Source organism: Lipotes vexillifer, unplaced genomic scaffold, assembly GCF_000442215.2.
Source record: "Lipotes vexillifer unplaced genomic scaffold, Lipotes_vexillifer_v1.1 scaffold426, whole genome shotgun sequence".
Taxonomy (NCBI): Eukaryota; Metazoa; Chordata; class Mammalia; order Artiodactyla; family Lipotidae; genus Lipotes; species Lipotes vexillifer.
This window is the reverse complement of record NW_006779491.1, coordinates 1,916,153-1,932,642: the sequence shown is the minus strand read 5'-3', so window position 1 is coordinate 1,932,642 and position 16,490 is coordinate 1,916,153. Positions and strand designations below refer to the sequence as shown.

General features: G+C 49.9%; 2 protein-coding genes across 4 annotated transcripts; one reads left to right on the top strand and one right to left on the bottom strand.

The window, feature by feature from the left end:
* Positions 1–420: 420 nt before the first annotated feature.
* Positions 421–8,892, top strand: ZNF771 (zinc finger protein 771). Of its 3 annotated transcripts, none has more exons than XM_007452733.1 (3): positions 421–499; positions 1,149–1,298; positions 7,839–8,892. In XM_007452733.1, exons 2-3 carry the CDS (start codon positions 1,158–1,160, stop codon positions 8,640–8,642), a joined length of 945 nt encoding a protein of 314 aa, XP_007452795.1. In that variant the 5' UTR covers positions 421–499; positions 1,149–1,157; the 3' UTR covers positions 8,643–8,892. The 3 variants fall into 3 exon arrangements, with proteins under 3 accessions (XP_007452795.1, XP_007452794.1, XP_007452796.1); XM_007452732.1 differs by having other exon boundaries at positions 429–796; XM_007452734.1 differs by lacking the exon at positions 421–499 and adding an exon at positions 558–796 and having other exon boundaries at positions 1,136–1,298.
* A 2,850-nt stretch (positions 8,893–11,742) lies between these two features.
* Positions 11,743–14,865, bottom strand: DCTPP1 (dCTP pyrophosphatase 1). Its single transcript, XM_007452730.1, has 3 exons — positions 14,672–14,865; positions 13,875–13,985; positions 11,743–12,233 (listed from the first exon to the last, which is right to left on the bottom strand). Exons 1-3 carry the CDS (start codon positions 14,863–14,865, stop codon positions 11,933–11,935), a joined length of 606 nt encoding a protein of 201 aa, XP_007452792.1. The 3' UTR covers positions 11,743–11,932.
* Between the last annotated feature and the right edge of the window lie 1,625 nt (positions 14,866–16,490).

Genomic DNA, 16,490 nt, shown 5'->3' with positions numbered 1-16,490 from the left:
GTGCTATAATTTTCCACCTAGGCTACTGGGTTGCTGGGGATGCTGTGACAACACTTATTGTGTAACTTAGGCAAGTCAGTTAGCTTCAATTAGCTCATCTGTGAATTTCAATTACCTCATCTGTGAAATGGACCCACCTTTGTGCGGATCGAGATCAGATGTGCAAAAGGCTTAGCATAACGATGGCGCATAAGAGGCACACCACGCAACAAACAGCAGCGGTTGCTTGGGTGGCTGTTGGTAAGTATGTATGCAAGGAGCAAGATATCCCAGAGACCATGAGACCGTGAAGGCGACGCTGCGAAAGGAGAAAAGATGGGAGAAGAAGCAAAAACAGGGAAGGGAAGAGGTGAGGAGGCAACAGGGTCCGCCCTCCAGGCGGGGCGCCAGCGAGAGGCCCAGGCAGGGGCGGGAGCGCACGTGGCCTATTTCGGGCGGAGCAGAAGCGCTTGGCCGCAGCTGAGACCTCCTAGCCGGCCGCAGGAGACGAGCCTTTAAGGTAGGTCACTACCGGACTGTGAGGACCTTGAACACTGAGTAGGGCAGCCCGGGGTCTTTGGGAGTCGGAGTTGAGCGGAAGGCACTGGGTGTGGGCTCGCCACCCTCCCGGGGCAGTTTGGGCCGGACGCCTGGGTCCTCTGGCCCCTCCCCTAGGGGCGGGGTTAGGTATTCTGACCAATGGCCAGTCGTCACCGAGGCCCCGCCTACTCCCCGCCCCCGGAGTCGCGGCGTCGCAGACTGCCCAACCGCCCGGCGCCCTGGCCTGGGGCAGCTCGAGCGCCCGAACCTGTGGCTGGTGAGTGCGCACCCCCTCAGGGTCTCCGTCCCGATCCTGCCTCCAGCCCGTGCCCTAGAGCTCCGGGCCGCGGACTCAGGCACCGAGGAGTGACTCAGCGCGGGGAGGGTGGTGACTCACTGGGGCTAGAGATTCGAAGTGTTCAGGGCCTTGAATGCCGGGATGAGTGGGGTGAACGAGAGTCTTCCGAGCTGGTCCCGGGATAGAGATGGGGCCTAGGGCCGGGCTGGGATAGAGGGAAGAAGGTCAGACACAAAGATCACAGGAGAAGCCACGGCTGCACCGCCATGTGTGGGCCAGAGCCGTGGTGGGGGGGCGGGTCCTGAGCTTCTGACTCAGCTCCCTGCCCCAGGACACCAAGATGCCCGGTGAACAGCAGACAGAGGAGGAGGAGGAGGAAGAGATGCAAGAAGAGATGGTGCTGCTGGTGAAGGGTGAGGAGGATGAGGGTGAAGAGAAGTATGAAGTGGTGAAACTCAAGATCCCCATGGACAACAAGGAGGTACGTGTGCCACACCCTGGGGTCCCTTCGCCCCTAAACCTGGTGCAGGTCCAGCCTCCCTCACACAGAATCCAGGGATCCTGTCCCTACTTTCCCTTGACTCTCAGGGTTGGCCACCCATCCTTCTGTCCCACAGTCCATGCTGCCATCATACAGATGTCACGCCTACTGTGCCAGGCTCTGTGCTGGGTGCTGGAGAGTAGTAAATGCTCTCCTCGGTTCCTCGAGGAGCTTGATGTCTAGCAGGGTTAGACTGACAAGGGTGTTGAAGGTTTAAAGAGAGGAGTTTTAAGATCAAAATATGAGTTAGATTTACCCATTAGAGACCCTAACTGCCACTAGGTATAGCTCTACTTCCCAAAACCCTACAGGACTCCCACCCACAGCCAGAGCAGCCCTGAGTCCAGCAGGAGGACTCCTGGGCCAGATTTGTGGGCCCAGGCTCCCTCTGATTTCTTCCTGCACAGGCACCAGTTCCCAGAAAAAGAAAGTTCTGCTGCCCCCTAGTGGGTGTGGTGGGCCCTAGGGGGAGGGGGCTGGCTGCTGTGGCCTCCTCTTCCAGTCAAAATAACTATTTAGGGAATTCCCAGGCGGTCCAGTGGTTAGGACTCTGCGCTTTCACTGCCGTGGCCCGTTTAGTTCTGTTTTCTCAGGCCTCCTTGGCCCATCCTCCTAGCTCAGCCTGCCTCTTCCGGCCCTGTGAATCCCCCGGTCTCCACCTTTGGCCTATAAGTTAAGAACTCAGACTCCAGAGTTTAGGGTGGACTTCCAACTCTGTCACTTACCAGCTGTGTCACCTTAGGCAAGTTTAACCTCTTTGTGCCTCAGTTTCCTCACTGGTACAAGGGAAATCGTAATAGCACCTACTTCTTGGGGTTGGGAGGATTAAATGAGTTAATACATGTAAAGAGTTAGAACTGTGTCTGGCACATAATAAACACTATGTAAGTATTTGCTGCTATTATTCATTCTTCTCCCTAAAGTTCAGGACCTTGGGCTAGGTCATCCTTCTGGAGATTTTTCTACTCATTTTTATCAAGGCCTTTCTGGGCTGAATCCTGAGGCTGGGAGTGAACAGGGAAACCTAGAACATGGAGGCCTAGACAGAGAATTGAGGGCAAATAACTCAAGGCAGTGGGGAAGGCTTCATGGAAATGACTTTGACGTGGGCCTTGAAAACTTAGTGGGAATTTGGCAAATGGAGGAGGAGGAAGGGCATTCCAGGATGAGGAAACAGCAAAAGCAAATGCTCAGAGAAGATAAGGCCAAAGAAGTAGGCAGGGACAGAGAGTAAAAGGTGTTGAAAGCCAGCTTAGGAATTTGGACATACTCTGTTAGGTTATGCGGTGCCATCAGAAGCCTCAAATCAGAGGAGAGACATGATCAGATTTTCTATTTAGAAGAATCGTGGGCTGCTGTGGGGAGACCAGGTCAGGTATGGCTGGTAGCCTGCTCTAAGGTAGTGGCAGCAGGGGAGAGAAGATGGAAATAGGGGGGTTTGGGGGAACATTGATTGGACTGGATGGAGCTAAGGATGGGAAGGGTGGGTGTAGGCATGGCTAGTCATGAAAAGGCTGTAGAGCTAGACTCTAAATGGTATCATGTAGCGGTTAAAAGCATTGGCTCAAATCCTAACCACTATTTACCAGTTTTGCCTCGACAGCCTTTTCATCTATAAAATGAGATAATGAAAGTAAGATCCTTGAAATCCAGTCTAAGTATCACGTGGGTGACTGGATTTGGAGGAGGGTGGAAATGAGAGTTACACACACACATCCCACAAAGATTTAGCACTGTGCCCACAAGATAGCTCATCAACTTGCTGTGTGGTCTCCCTGAGTCTTGGTTTCTATGAAATAGTGGTCTCCAAAGCTCCTTCTAGTGTCAGCATTCTGTGACTCTCAGCTCTCACCCAGTCCCATGGCCGGTCATTGTCCAGAACAGGCCTTAATTATGCTGCACTCAGTAGCTGGAGTATTCTCTCACTGCCTATTAAAATCCAAACTATCTTTAATGAGTAGAAGGGTTTTGTCAGAGGGCTCTATGTACATCCAGTCCTGTCTCTCCCTGCTTAAAATTGAACCCTTGGAGTGGTATTCTGTTTCCCTCAGCTCCTGCGCCTGGCATTCAAAGGTCTTCATCGTCTGACCTCATGGCTTCATCTCTAGTCACTCAGCACCCATCCCATGCCCCAGCTTCAAACACACCTGACCCTTCTTACCTCGAAGACTTTGCCCATGTGGTCTTCCAGCCTGTAAAACCCTCTTCACCTTTCCCACCTGCTTTCCCTGGGAGTAGTGCATCTCCTAGATCAGGTTTCTTCATTTTTAACATGCGTACATATCACCTGGGGATCTTGTTAAACTGAAGAGTTTGATCCAGTAGGTATGGGGGGGACTTGAGATTCTGTATTTCTAACAAGTTTCCAGTGATGCTGATGCTGCTGGTCTGTGGACCACACTTGCTTTAGCAATGAGCGAGAGGATAGGGATTGTATTTTATACTCTGTACTCGAAAGAAGGGAGATTCTGACAGCTTAAAAAGCCCAGGTGAGGTAGACAAACTGTGTAGGTAACCTTAAGCTTGTCAGTGAGATAGAATTGCATCATTCTATGAGAGAAGAGGTGTTTTAGATAATGACAGACTTCCAGTGTAAACCCTGACCCTGCCGATGGATTAGCTGTAGGACCTTGGTAGTCACTTACTTCTGAGTCTTATATCCTTATTTTAAAATGGTGCTAATATAGCCTAACCCAAAGGGTTGTGAGAATTTAAAATAAGAACATGGGTGGAAAGCACTTACCACACTTCCTGGCATGTAGTGAGTGCTCAGTAAATGGTAATTATTGTTATTAATTAGAAAAGTAATGGCTGAGGAAAAAATTGGAATGTTTGCTCTGGTTTAAAACAAAAACAAAAACACCTTAAGCAGGAAGACAAAATCACTAACTTTATTTTTATTTATTTATTTTTAAAATAAATTTATTTTTTGGCTGCATTGGGTCTTTGTTGCTACACTCAGGCTTTCTTTAGTTGTGGTGAGCGGGGCTTCTCACTGCGGTGGCTTCCTTGTTGTGGAGCACGGGCTCTAGGCACGTGGGCTTCAATAGTTGTGGCACATGGGCTCAGTAGTTGTGGCTTCTGGGCTCTAGAGCGCTGGCTCAGTAGTTGTGGCATATGGGCTTAGTTGCTCCGGGGCATGTGGGAACTTCCCGGACCAGGGCTCAAACCTGTGTCCCCTGCATTGGCAGGCAGATTCTTAACCACTGCGCCACCAGGGAAGTCCCAAAATCACTAACTTTAAATACTTGGATTATCATATTCTTATACTACCTGTATCCCCCTAGTACCCTCATGTTATAGTGCAGATACCCTGTATTCTAATTTTTAAATCTAACAGCTGTAGAACTTAAAAGGCATTTAAGTCTGGTATTTGCCAAGCTTCAGTCACTTACCTGTTTGCTCATTTATTTAATGCTCTTCTTCAGATAGATTCACATTGTTTTGTTAAATAAACTTACCCTCATCTGAGCAATAATACTGATGAAATTGTGGGTTTCATGTGATCTGCTGCTTTTCTAATATCCATGAAAATAAATACATAATGATCATAGTAAGAGTTAGCCTGCGCCAACACTTAGAATCCTCTCGCATTCTGTGATGTGCATACCTCAAGTCGGGAAATATTGATCTCACCTAGCCTACCTTGCCTTCCTTGGTTCACTGAGGCAGGGGAAGGGAAGGACTTGCCTGGGGTCTTAATGAGCTAGACTCAGCCCCTCTTACCAAGATTCTTCCTAGGGCACCCAAGGCCCCTCCTCCTGGAGCTGGAGATACCAAGGGTACTTGTGTGAAGAATTTCTTTTTCACAAGATAGTGAATCCAGCATAAGGAAGTCCTCAGGCTGGTCAAAGTCACCTTAAAGGGTGCCAAAGAAAAACGGGCCAGAAAAATATAGATGTAATGAGAAAAATTCTCTCCACGATGGCTGACGTGATGAAATAAACCCAATAGATGTCAAAACCAGGGCAAGACTGGAAAGTGTGACCTTGAATTCAGACTGCCGAATTTGCTGTGGGGAGTTTCTCGATTTAAAGTATCAAGTTGTATTTTAACCTTGAATCCCTCTTGGAGAGTGCCAGGCACTTGGAGTCCAGCCGCTGTCACATCTTCATGCTGTGTGTGCAGGGAAGCAGTGTAGCCTACTGGTTAAGGGTGAGAACTCTAAGGTCAGACCTGACTCCCACTGGCTATGTGAATTTAATCTCTCTGAGCTCAGTTTTCTCAAAAGATAATGCCTGACTCAAGGGGGAGCGACAGGAAGATTTAATACAATAATGTACATAACAGCACTGTCAAATCTTTACACTGTAATGTTATCATTATTATCATTATCATGATAATAGTATTTAAGCCAGAGTTCCCTTGGCTGGTGACCAGTTTCCCAAACTGCCTTGTTTTCAAATTTCTGAGGTGGTTACCAAAAAGCTACTGTCTTTTTAACAAAGGATCTTGAAGGCCCTGAAGGTGCCCTCCTTACAACTTCAGAAGGAAGAGGCCTCGCTACTCCCTAGTTGTCATTTACCCTCTCTTAACCTGTTTCCTTATCTATAGAAGAAGAATAATGATAATCACTTGGTGGAGATGGAATATGGGGAGAAAGAAGCTAACACTGTCTTATCCTTAATATGTGCCTGGTTTTTCATTTGGTCATGAATTAATATCCTATTTGCTTAGTCCATAGTAGAGATTCAGCACCACTTTTGCTAGGATGAGCCTTCTCTTTTCTAAGAAGGAAGCAGTGTTCCCTCAGTATATATTCCTCTTTACTGTTAGTACCAACTGTTTTCCCTTCATCTGCCTCTTATAAAGCATTTCTTTTTCTGATTTTATCTCCAGAGGCCCAGACCTCATGAAACTGGCTTATTTTTGAATTTTTTTCATTTCAGGCCTCAGAATAGTATTTGGGTTTCACCCTGGCTGCCTTTTTTGCAGCTTAAAAAAATGATAGGTTGCTTGCTCTTGAAAGTTTATTAGAGAGCCTGGACTTGATGGTGGCCTGGTTTCTAAGACACTGTGCTCTCCTGGGTCTCATACCTCACTGGCTGCTTCTGCTCAGTCTCCTTTGCTGGCTGCTTTTTGTCTTGCCACCCCCATTTCTCTCTGCCTATTCCTTGGGCAAACTCATCCAGTCTCAACGCTTTAAAAACCACCTCCACGCTGATGCCTTCCCAGTTAACATCTCCAGCCTGGGCCTCTCTCCTGAGCTCCAGATGTGTCAAGGAGAACTGCAGATAAGATCAGAAACGGATAGTAGGTACCAACTTGCGCCTCCCTCCACCCTCAGCTCTGTAGATGGCAGCTCCGCCTTTGCAGTTGCTAAGCTCAAAATCCTTGGGGTCATTTTTACTCCTTTCTTTACACCGTATGTCTAATCTACTATCAAATTTGCTGTCTCAAACTGCAGAATATATCCAGAAGCAAGACCACTTCTCACCACCTTCACTTCCCAACTTTGTCACTGGGTCCAAGCCACTGTCTTCTCTGGCTTGCAGTACAGTAGCCTCCTCACTGGGTTCCTGCCCCCTCCCTCCTTCATTTTTTCTTTTAATTAATTATTTTTTTTTTTTTTTTTTTTTTTTTGCTGCGTTGGTTCTTATTGCTACGCACGGACTTTCTCTAGTTGCGGCGAGCAGGGGCTACTCTTTGTTGTGGTTCGTGGGCTTCTCTTGTTGCGGAGCACAGGCTCCAGGCATGTGGGCTCAGTAGCTGTGGCTCACAGGCTTAATTGCTCTGCAGCATGTGGGATCTTCCCCGACCAGGGCTTGAACCCTTGTCCCCTGCATTGGCAGGCGGATTCTTAACCACTGCACCACCAGGGAAGCCCCTGAAGCCTTTTAAAATATGAGTCTAATCTGTTCCCCTCCTTGCTCAAAACCATCTAACATCTCTACTGAGTCCTCACCTCATTCACATGCAAGGCCCTTTGCTAAGATATCCCCTTCAGGACCACTCCATGGATTACTCTTCTCCTCCTGCCCTCAGCCCTAAGCACTGTTTCTGGCCATTCCTAGAACAGGAAAACTCCTGCCTCAGGGCCTTGCTTTTCCCTCTGGAACCTGCTCTCTCACCTCCTTAGGTCTTCGCTCATGTGACATCAGCGAGGTTCCTCAACCCTATTTAAATTTGCAGCACCCCCTCCAATACCAGCACTCCTTATCCATTCTTCCTGAAACTAGGAATTTTTTAAAAAATTTAATGTTGAATCCCCAGTTCCTAGAACAGAGTCTGGCACATTGTACGCATTCAATAAATACTGGATGAATTAATAAAGAATAGCTAGAATTACACTAGGCATTGTGCTATGTGCGTTTATGTTAATCTCATTTAACGCGCACAACCGACCTGAGAGGCGCACCCCGTGGCTTTTCCTACTGTACAAACGGGGGACGGAGAGGCTGCAGCCGGCAGAGCCCCAGGTCTCTGGCTCCCGAGCCTCTCGGTCAGGGATGACCTGTCCCCTGTCCCCTCTCCCCGCAGGTCCCGAACGAGGCGCCAGCGCCGTCGGCGGACCCGGCGCGCCCACACGCGTGCCGGGACTGCGGCCGTGCCTTTGCGCGCCGCTCCACATTGGCCAAGCACGTCCGCATACACACGGGCGAACGGCCCTTTGCGTGCACCGAGTGCGGGCGGCGCTTCTCGCAGAAGTCAGCGCTGACCAAACACAGCCGCACGCATACAGGCGAGCGGCCTTATGAATGCCCAGAATGCGACAAGCGCTTCTCGGCCGCCTCGAACCTGCGGCAGCACCGGCGGCGCCACACGGGCGAGAAGCCGTACGCATGCGCACAATGCGGCCGCCGCTTCGCGCAGAGCTCCAACTACGCACAGCACCTGCGCGTGCACACGGGCGAGAAGCCGTACTCGTGCCCGGACTGCGGACGCGCCTTCGGCGGCAGTTCGTGTCTGGCGCGCCACCGACGCACGCACACGGGCGAGCGGCCGTACGCATGCGCCGACTGCGGCACGCGCTTCGCTCAGAGCTCGGCGCTGGCCAAGCACCGGCGCGTGCACACGGGCGAGAAGCCGCACCGCTGCGCCGTGTGCGGCCGCGGCTTCGGCCACCGCTCCAACCTGGCGGAGCATGCGCGCACGCACACAGGCGAGCGGCCCTACCCCTGTGCCGAGTGCGGCCGGCGCTTCCGCCTCAGCTCTCACTTCATCCGCCACCGTCGCGCGCACATGAGGCGCCGTCTCTACATCTGCGCGGGCTGCGGCCGGGACTTCAAGCTACCCGCCGGAGCCACTGCCACTGAGCGCTGCCCAGATTGTGAGGGCAGTTGAACCGCCATTCTTGTCTCCGCGGGGTGCGAGCTGGGGAGGGGCACGCTAGTATCCCGACCTGGGGCTGCGTTAACCTGGACAACTCCCCGCCCCGCCTCCTGCGTCTCAGATAGGGTGGGACGGCGGGCCTGGCTGCCCTGGAACTGGGAGACAGGGAGGATCCCCTACCGGGGGCCCTGGAAACGCGCCCACCTCCCCCTCATTACATCCCCTCGGCCCGTGTTAGAGTGAATAAAGTATTATATCCTCACCCCACCCGTGCCTGTGAATGAGGTGGGTGGGGTGTGAATTAGGAGGAAAGTTGGGGGTCTCTCCAGGCTTAGGTGATTTAGGTGAATTGTCATGGAGTCAAGTGGGGCTATAAGCCCAAAAGTGTTCCCGGAACTGGTTTTGTGTGTGTGTGGAGTCATTCCACGCTTGGCCGTTGGTTATGTCTTCATGACCTCAGACCTAGAAGGGTCCATAAATTTAGCGCATTTGTGATCAACAGGCACTGCATTCTGCAGAGCTTTGAGTGAGCCGGCATGAACCTCATGGAACTTGGTCTAGTAAAGAGAAGCAATAGTGGAAACGTTAGCACTAGGTTAAAGAACTTCCGTGCTACATTATTATTAGCTCATTTTCATCCTCAAAGCATCCCAAAGTGAGGTAACTCTTTTACCTCCATTTCTGCAGATGAGTAAATAGGTACCGAGAGCCAGTGAATGGCACAGTAGGGACAAGTACACAGGCGAGTGCAGTCCCTTGTCATTGGAACTCTGATGGGGGAGTTGCTGGATAGGAGAGGTCTTCAGTGCAATCTTGGAGTTTAGAGAGGCTCTTCTCAGAGGTGGCATTTAAGCTGGTCTTAAGAGAGTGGGGTTGGGGATGTATGGAGAGAACCCCTGAACCTGCATGCCAGACTTGTTAGAGCTTGCAGATGTCCTCTGGGGTGGAAGGCAGGGACAACAAGCAAGGACGTTGGCAGGAGACAGACCACTAAGGACCCTGGAAGCCAGGTTAAAGTTTCCAAGGCCACAAAGAAGCCTTGAGGGATTACAGGGGAGGGAGGCATATGGCCTATTGAGCTACAATTAATAGGAGTTAAAGTGGACGTGGGGAAGGAGAGATGGGGCTGATTTCATTTCTTAAGCTTGGGTGACCGCAGGCAGTGTCACTGAGATGGGGACACAGGATGAGGAGCAGGACCAGAGTTGAAGTAGCAGCAATTGTTACACCCCAACCTGGACACATTGAGTGTGAAGTAAATGTGGACGGGTCAGGGAGGTGATTGGAAGTACCACCTTGGGGATATCAGGTCTGGAGGGCATGGCACCACATCCAGAAGAGGGTAGTAGAGAACTTGAGTCTGTGACAGAATAGCCAGAGGTAGAAAAGCAGAAGTGTCTTGTCTGGGAAATCTAGAGGAAAGTGTTTTATGGAGGAAACTTAGCTCAGTCAGATGCTGCTGTGGTGTCCACTGTGTGTGAATTCGGGGAAGTTGATAAGAACAGTTTCAGTGGAGGGGTGGGGGGTGAAAGCCAGCGCTGAGTGGGTTAGGGTAGAAATGAGAGAACGAAGAAGCAGAGTGGATCGGCGTAGATCCATTTCAAGAGGTTTGGCTGTGAAAAGCATGAGGGAAGTAGCTGGAGTTTTGTTGGTTTCGCCTTGTCAATAGAAAAGAGACTCAAGTATGCTTTTTTTGTGCTTTTTTTTTTGCGGTACGTGGGCCTCTCACCATTGTGGCCTCTCCCGTTGCGGAGCACAGGCTCCAGACGCGCAGGCTCAGCGGCCATGGCTCACGGGCCCAGCCGCTCCGTGGCATGTGGGATCCTCCCGGACCGGGGCACGAACCCATGTCCCCTTCATCGGCAGGCGAACCCTCAACCACTGCCCTCAAGTATGCTTTATGTACTAATGGGAAGGGCTAATGGAAAGGAAAAGACTTTGATTATATGGAGGAGAGAGGAGATAATTGATCAAGGAGACAGGATGAAATAAGATCAATAAGTTAAGGCTCCTGCTATCACTGGTGGGCAGAGGAAAGGAGGGTTTGGGAAGATAAAGCTAAAGCAGTTCCAATCTGATGGATTCTCTTTTACCTAGGAAATAAGAGAGGTCACTGGCTAAGAGGAAGTGACGTCATTAATAAGAGTGAGGCCAGTAAAGGGAAATGCTTTATTTTACTGATGTGGAATCAGGTTTCACCCTGTGAAGGAGGCAGGCTGCTAGTTCCCTGGGCAGCTCTGAAAAGAAAGTGATGTTCCTGGGGTCACACAACGGGTGAATCATACATACCCAACACTATCTTCAAGTGTAGAAATGGAACAAGCAAATTGGCCTTGGGAGAGAAGGAGGGGGCTAAGGGGTCCAAGCCCCAAAAGAGAGGAAGCCCTGTTCTGCTTCATATCAGACAGACCTGGCCCTGATTTGTGCTGGGGGCCAAGGGAGAGGAGCAGAGAGCTCTCACAGGGCTGGGGTCCTGATGGACAAGGCCCACACCTGCCTTAACTGTTGAAATTTCCTGCTCTGGGCCCCTGAAAGTTTTGAGTTGAAAAAGCAAAGAGATAATGACAACTGCAAACTTACACTGTCTTAAGCACTCTACTTAGAATAACTTAAGATAACATTATTTTCATTTCATTTAATTAATTAATTTATTTATTTTTGGCTGTGCGGCACGTGGGATCTTAGTTCCCCGACCAGGGATGGAACCCATGCCCCCTGCAGTGGAAGCGCAGAGTCTTAACCACTGGACCACCAGGGAAGTCCCTTATTTTCATTTTAGATGAGGAAATGGAGGCACAGAAAGATGCCAATATAATCCAGAACATCATCCAGTATCAAAGATGGCATTTGAACCCATACAGCCTGGCTCCAGAACCTGGGCTCTTATCCAACACTACATAAAGCCTCCAGTCTTGTTTAGAGAAGGGGAAGGGACTTACTTGCATGAGGTCAGACAGAGAACTTACTAGAAATCAGATCTCTCTGCTCTGCAGGTGGGAAGTATAATAGAGAAACATGGGCTTTGGGCTCACAGGTATCCCTGGTACCCCTCTCCAGCATGTGCTGAGACAGAGAGCCTCCCCAGCTGCCCCAGGAAGAATCCAGAAGTTGCTAACCAAAACTTTTATTGAGAGAGAAAAAACCAGAAGGCTACCTACTGGAGGTTCTTGGGCCTCAGACCTCAAGAAGGGTAGCCCCCAGGCCCATGATCTGTTAGGAAAGGACTAGAATGAGGTAGCGTGGCTGGAGCACCCTCTGCTCCTCAGATGCCGCGCTGAGTTGCAGGTTCTGTGCCCATGTTTCTAGGTTGAGGCCTGACCTGTGGACTCACAGGCAAGGTCTGCAGGCCCCACAGCCTGGTTTTCAGAGGTGGCCCCATGGGGCAAGTCTGTGTACTTGCGGGCAGAGCCGCGGGACAGATGCACTGGGTAGCGTCGCCGGTTGGTGTCCATCTTGGAGAGCACTGCTCGGGGCAGATCTACACGGCAGCGGGCTGCCAATGCTACCAGGTAGATGAGGATGTCACTGAGCTCCTCTTGAAGGGCTGCTCGTTCCCTGGGGGGCCAGGCTTGGGGCCCAGGCTCCTCATCCGGCTTCCACTGACTGGGGACAGGACACAAAGACAGGCACACACACATAGATGCTAGCTAGGCCAATGGGTTCCACCTCTCTTAGGGGCACACCCCAGGCCTTGCAGCAATGAACTCCCACCTCCTAGGAAGTTCCTCCAAAGACAAGTCAACCCAGCTAGGCCCTGGAATCTTCATGGTGGGGAAGAGACCCCATCAGATGATTCACCCAGACCTCTGTGTCCCTACCTGAGCCAAGGAGTAGCCAAAAGGACACTTCACTTATCGAGACACAATTCTACTCCTCCCGTGCCGGCCTTAGCCACTGCCACCCCAGACTAAACCTCAGACCTGGACCACTGCAGAAGCCTCTAACTCATCTTCTACTCTTACCCTGCACCATCTTTTAAAAGCACAAATTACATTTTGTCCCTCCCCTGCTTAAAGCTCCCCCAAGTGTGCTTGGAATAACATCCAAACTCCTACCATGCCCTCCAGGTCCTGCATGAACTGACTCTCCTGCTTCTTCCAGTGTCATTATCCACCATGCTCCCTCTCACTCCCCACCTAAAGCCACTCTGGCCTTTTCTGCCTTGCAAATGGGCCAAACTGTCACAGGTACTGCTCCCTCTGGCTTGAATGCTCTTCCCCCCATCCTTCCCATGGCTGGCTGTTACTCAGGTCTCAGCTCAGATGTCACCTCCTCAGAAAAGCCTTCTCCCTTCTGTTACCTTCTTTCTCATCACCTTGTGTTACTTTCCTCATAGAACTTGTGACAATTCCACATCTTTTAAAATTAGTTCACTTATCTATTGTCAGTCTCCTTGCACCGTGATGGTAGGAACTGTGTCTATCTTGTTCAAGGCCTTATCTCGATTCTAGAGGACATAGCACACAGATGGTGGTCTTGAATCTGTAATGAACAAATGGCTTGCCCTCACACACATCAGTGCCCTCATTTGTCCATCCCACAGTGACTGCCCTGACTTAGGTCTCACCACCTTTTGCCTTATCTACACCAGCTTCCTCACTGGTCTCCCCTGACCCAATTCTCTTGGGGATCCAATGCACCCTGCAGACACAGTGACCCTTTCTACCATTCAAATCTGGTCAGGTGTTCTGTCCAAACTCCATTACTTCCCAGCCCTGATTCTATCATTCTGTGTTCCTATCCTACCCCTGTCCTCCACAGCCACAGTATATTGAGCGCCTATTGCATCCCAGCCACTTGGGACACACCAGAGACCAAAACAGACAAAATCCTTGCTCTTCCTCAAGAAGCTTACACTGAAGGAATCTTATATTCTCCCTGAATTTAACTTGCCCTTTCCCACCTCATTACCTTTGCAAATGTAAACTCCCCCTGTCTGGAATGCCATAGGCAGGTCTTCTATAGAATACCTGCCTTCCACCTCAGAGGCAGAGGTAAAGGACAGTTACCACTGTCCCCTCTTAGACCTGGACCTGCCTTGCTGTTTTCATACCTTTCTCTCCCAGGAGACTGGGCACCCCTAGAGGGCAGGGACCCATAAGTCATCTTTGTATGCCCAGCAACCACATACAGAGCTTGGTAGTGAGGAGGGGAAATTGGATCCAGGGATATCTAATGGTCAAACAAATCCTCCCCTCCCCTCCCCAACACACAGACTCTTCCAGAAGCCTGTCATCTACTCACAAGAGCTCTGCCAGCTCCCCTACTTCCCCCACCAAGGCCAGGAGGAGGTTCCGAGGTTGGTGGAACTGGTCCCAGTCTCGTTCAGCAGCAAACTCAGCATGGAGGCAGCGGCTGGAATAGGAGAAAGGGGTGGAAGTCCAGGTCCCAAGGTTAGGGGATGGGGGAGGAGATGCAGGGCCCTGGCAGGTACCTCAATGATATGTAATGGGGGCATGGGTATCAGGGGGGATTCTGCAACTAATTCCTTGGGTGGCCTAAGCAAGTCGTTTCCTCTTTAGGGAACTTGGTTTCCTCATCTATAAAATGGGTGGGACCTTACACAGACCCTAAATTATCGAAATCTAATAATACCTTCTTTTTCATTTTTCCACCTCCTGCTGCTGCTTCTGCAGTTTTCCTCCATCTGGAATATCCCTATCTCTGTATATCTAAATCCTATTGATTTTACAGAATACAGCTCCAGGACACTTCCCCTAAGAAGCCCTCCTTGATTTCCTCCAGCAAGAAATGCCTCCCACCTCTCAACACTACATTTACCACCGTCCTACCTCCCGCTCCTGGAGGGCAGAGATAGGGCAGAAGCAGCATCGTACTCCGGTATATCCCCTGCCTCAGGTGTGCATTAAGCCCATTTTACAGAGGAGGAGGTTAGAAGGCTCGCCTGCGGGGGTCAGCCAGCAGAGCTAGGACCTGAGCACAGCTGCTAGCCTTCTTCCCGACCACGTGGAGGGGCCCTCCCCAAACGGCGGGAGAAAGGGGGAGATCTCCCCAGCCCAGCCTGGGCAAGGACGGCTTACATGTCCTCGAGCGTTGGTTCCGAGCTGAAGCTGAAGGGGGCGGCAGCAGCAGTGCCCTCTCCTCCTGCATCCCCACGCGTCTCCCCACCCGCGGACATACCGCCCACCCCGCCGCAGCCCTGACTTGCTGAAGAACCTGGAGCCAAGCTTGGAGCCCCCGCCTCCAGAGCGCCTGACCAGTCACAGGCGTTCATGATTGCTTCACGGGGGCGGAACCAAAAGAAAGACCAATTTCTTACGTGGAGTTTGCTACAGCCCGCCCCTTACCCGGACAGGACCAACCTAAGAGGACTTCATGCTTGCGTTCTTTGGCGCCGGCCCCCGAATTCTTCAGTCTTGACCAAGCATCTTAAAGGTATAGGTACCAGATTCGACCAAGGGAAGAGACAAAAAGACAGAGAGTGGAGAGCGCAGGCGTATCACTTCCCTTTTGGGCGCCAGATGGCGCCAAAGCAAAATAATGGCGGGGAGCCCCGTGGAGAACCCCAGCAATGAAGGGTTTAAACGAGAAAGGGGAATTTTAAAAGGGTACAGGAATGTCTCCAGGATACAGCTGAGCCTGAGGAGTGAACTAGAAGTAGGGTAGCAGTTTCAAGCATTTTACATATTTATTTATTTACTGGAGGCCCTGCTAAATCTATAGTTTCTTTTTATTTTTTGATTTTTATTTATTTATTTTTTATACAGCAAGTTCTTATTACTTATCTATTTTTTACATATTAGTGTATATGTGTCAATCCCAATCTCCCAATTCATACCCCCCACCCCGCGCCGCTTTCCCCCCTTGGTGTCCATACGTTTGTTCTCTACATCTGTGTCTCTATTTCTGCCTTGCAAACCAGTTCGTCCGTACCATTTTTCTAGATTCCACATATATGCGTTAACATACGATATTTGTTTTTCTCTTTCTGACTTACTTCACTCTGTATGACAGTCTCTAGGTCCATCCAGGTCTTACAAATGACCCAATTTCTTTCCTTTTATGGCTGAGTAATATTCCATTGTGTATATGTACCACATCTTCCTTATCCATATGTCTTGTCAATGGGCATTTAGGTTGCTTAAGCATTTTACATATTTAATCCTCACAGCAACGCATTCAATCCTCAAGTCAGCCCTCTGAGGTAGGTAATACTATAATAATCATCCACATTTTAGAGATACGGAAACTGAGAGATTGAGTAGTTTAACTCAACACCTAGTAAAGTGGTAGCCAGGTTTCAAATTCAGGCAGTTTGGCTTCAGAGTCTGTTAACCCCTATGTCATATTGTCTCAAATGGTGATACGTACGATGAAAAAAGAATCTGGGACTGGTAGGTAGCAAGACAGAAAGGACCTGGATCCTTGATAACATTGCTGAGCCACTTACTTTTACAAGTTACAGAGATGCCCTGATTTAGGACTCTGTTTATATAAGATAATAAATCCCTTTATCAAGGGACTTCCCTGGTGGTCCAGTGGTTAAGACTCCATGCTCCCAGTGCAGGGGGCCCGGCTTCAATCCCTGGTCAGGGAACTAGATCCCGCATGCTGCAACTGAAAATCCTGCATGCCACAACTAAGACCTGGCACAGCCAAATAAATAAATAAAATATGTTTTTAAAGATTGCTTTATTGGTCAAGCCACTTTTAGGGTTTTTTGTTTGTTTGTTTTGTTTTTTGTTGTTGTTGTTACTTGTCTTTGAGAAAGTGATATTTAAGCTGAGTAAAAGTCAAGGGGAAAAATCAAGAGTACTAGGTAGAGAGAACACCAGTGCTTAAAGCAGGAAAGGCTTGGCATGTTCTAAAGGCAAAAAGAATTCCAGCATGGCAGGAATG

What these genes read in the sequence shown, in the direction of transcription:
- ZNF771 (XM_007452733.1), top strand. Translation starts at nt 1,158, where the DNA reads ATGCCCGGTGAACAGCAGACAGAGGAGGAGGAGGAGGAAGAGATGCAA. An exon ending in TCCCCATGGACAACAAGGAG is followed by an intron (nt 1,299 to 7,838) that starts GTACGTGTGCCA and finishes CTCTCCCCGCAG; the next exon opens with GTCCCGAACGAGGCGCCAGC.
- DCTPP1 (XM_007452730.1), bottom strand. Translation starts at nt 14,865, where the DNA reads ATGAACGCCTGTGACTGGTCAGGCGCTCTGGAGGCGGGGGCTCCAAGC. An exon ending in GAACCAACGCTCGAGGACAT is followed by an intron (nt 13,986 to 14,671) that starts GTAAGCCGTCCT and finishes CTCCTATTCCAG; the next exon opens with CCGCTGCCTCCATGCTGAGT. An exon ending in GGGGAGCTGGCAGAGCTCTT is followed by an intron (nt 12,234 to 13,874) that starts GTGAGTAGATGA and finishes TCCTGTCCCCAG; the next exon opens with TCAGTGGAAGCCGGATGAGG.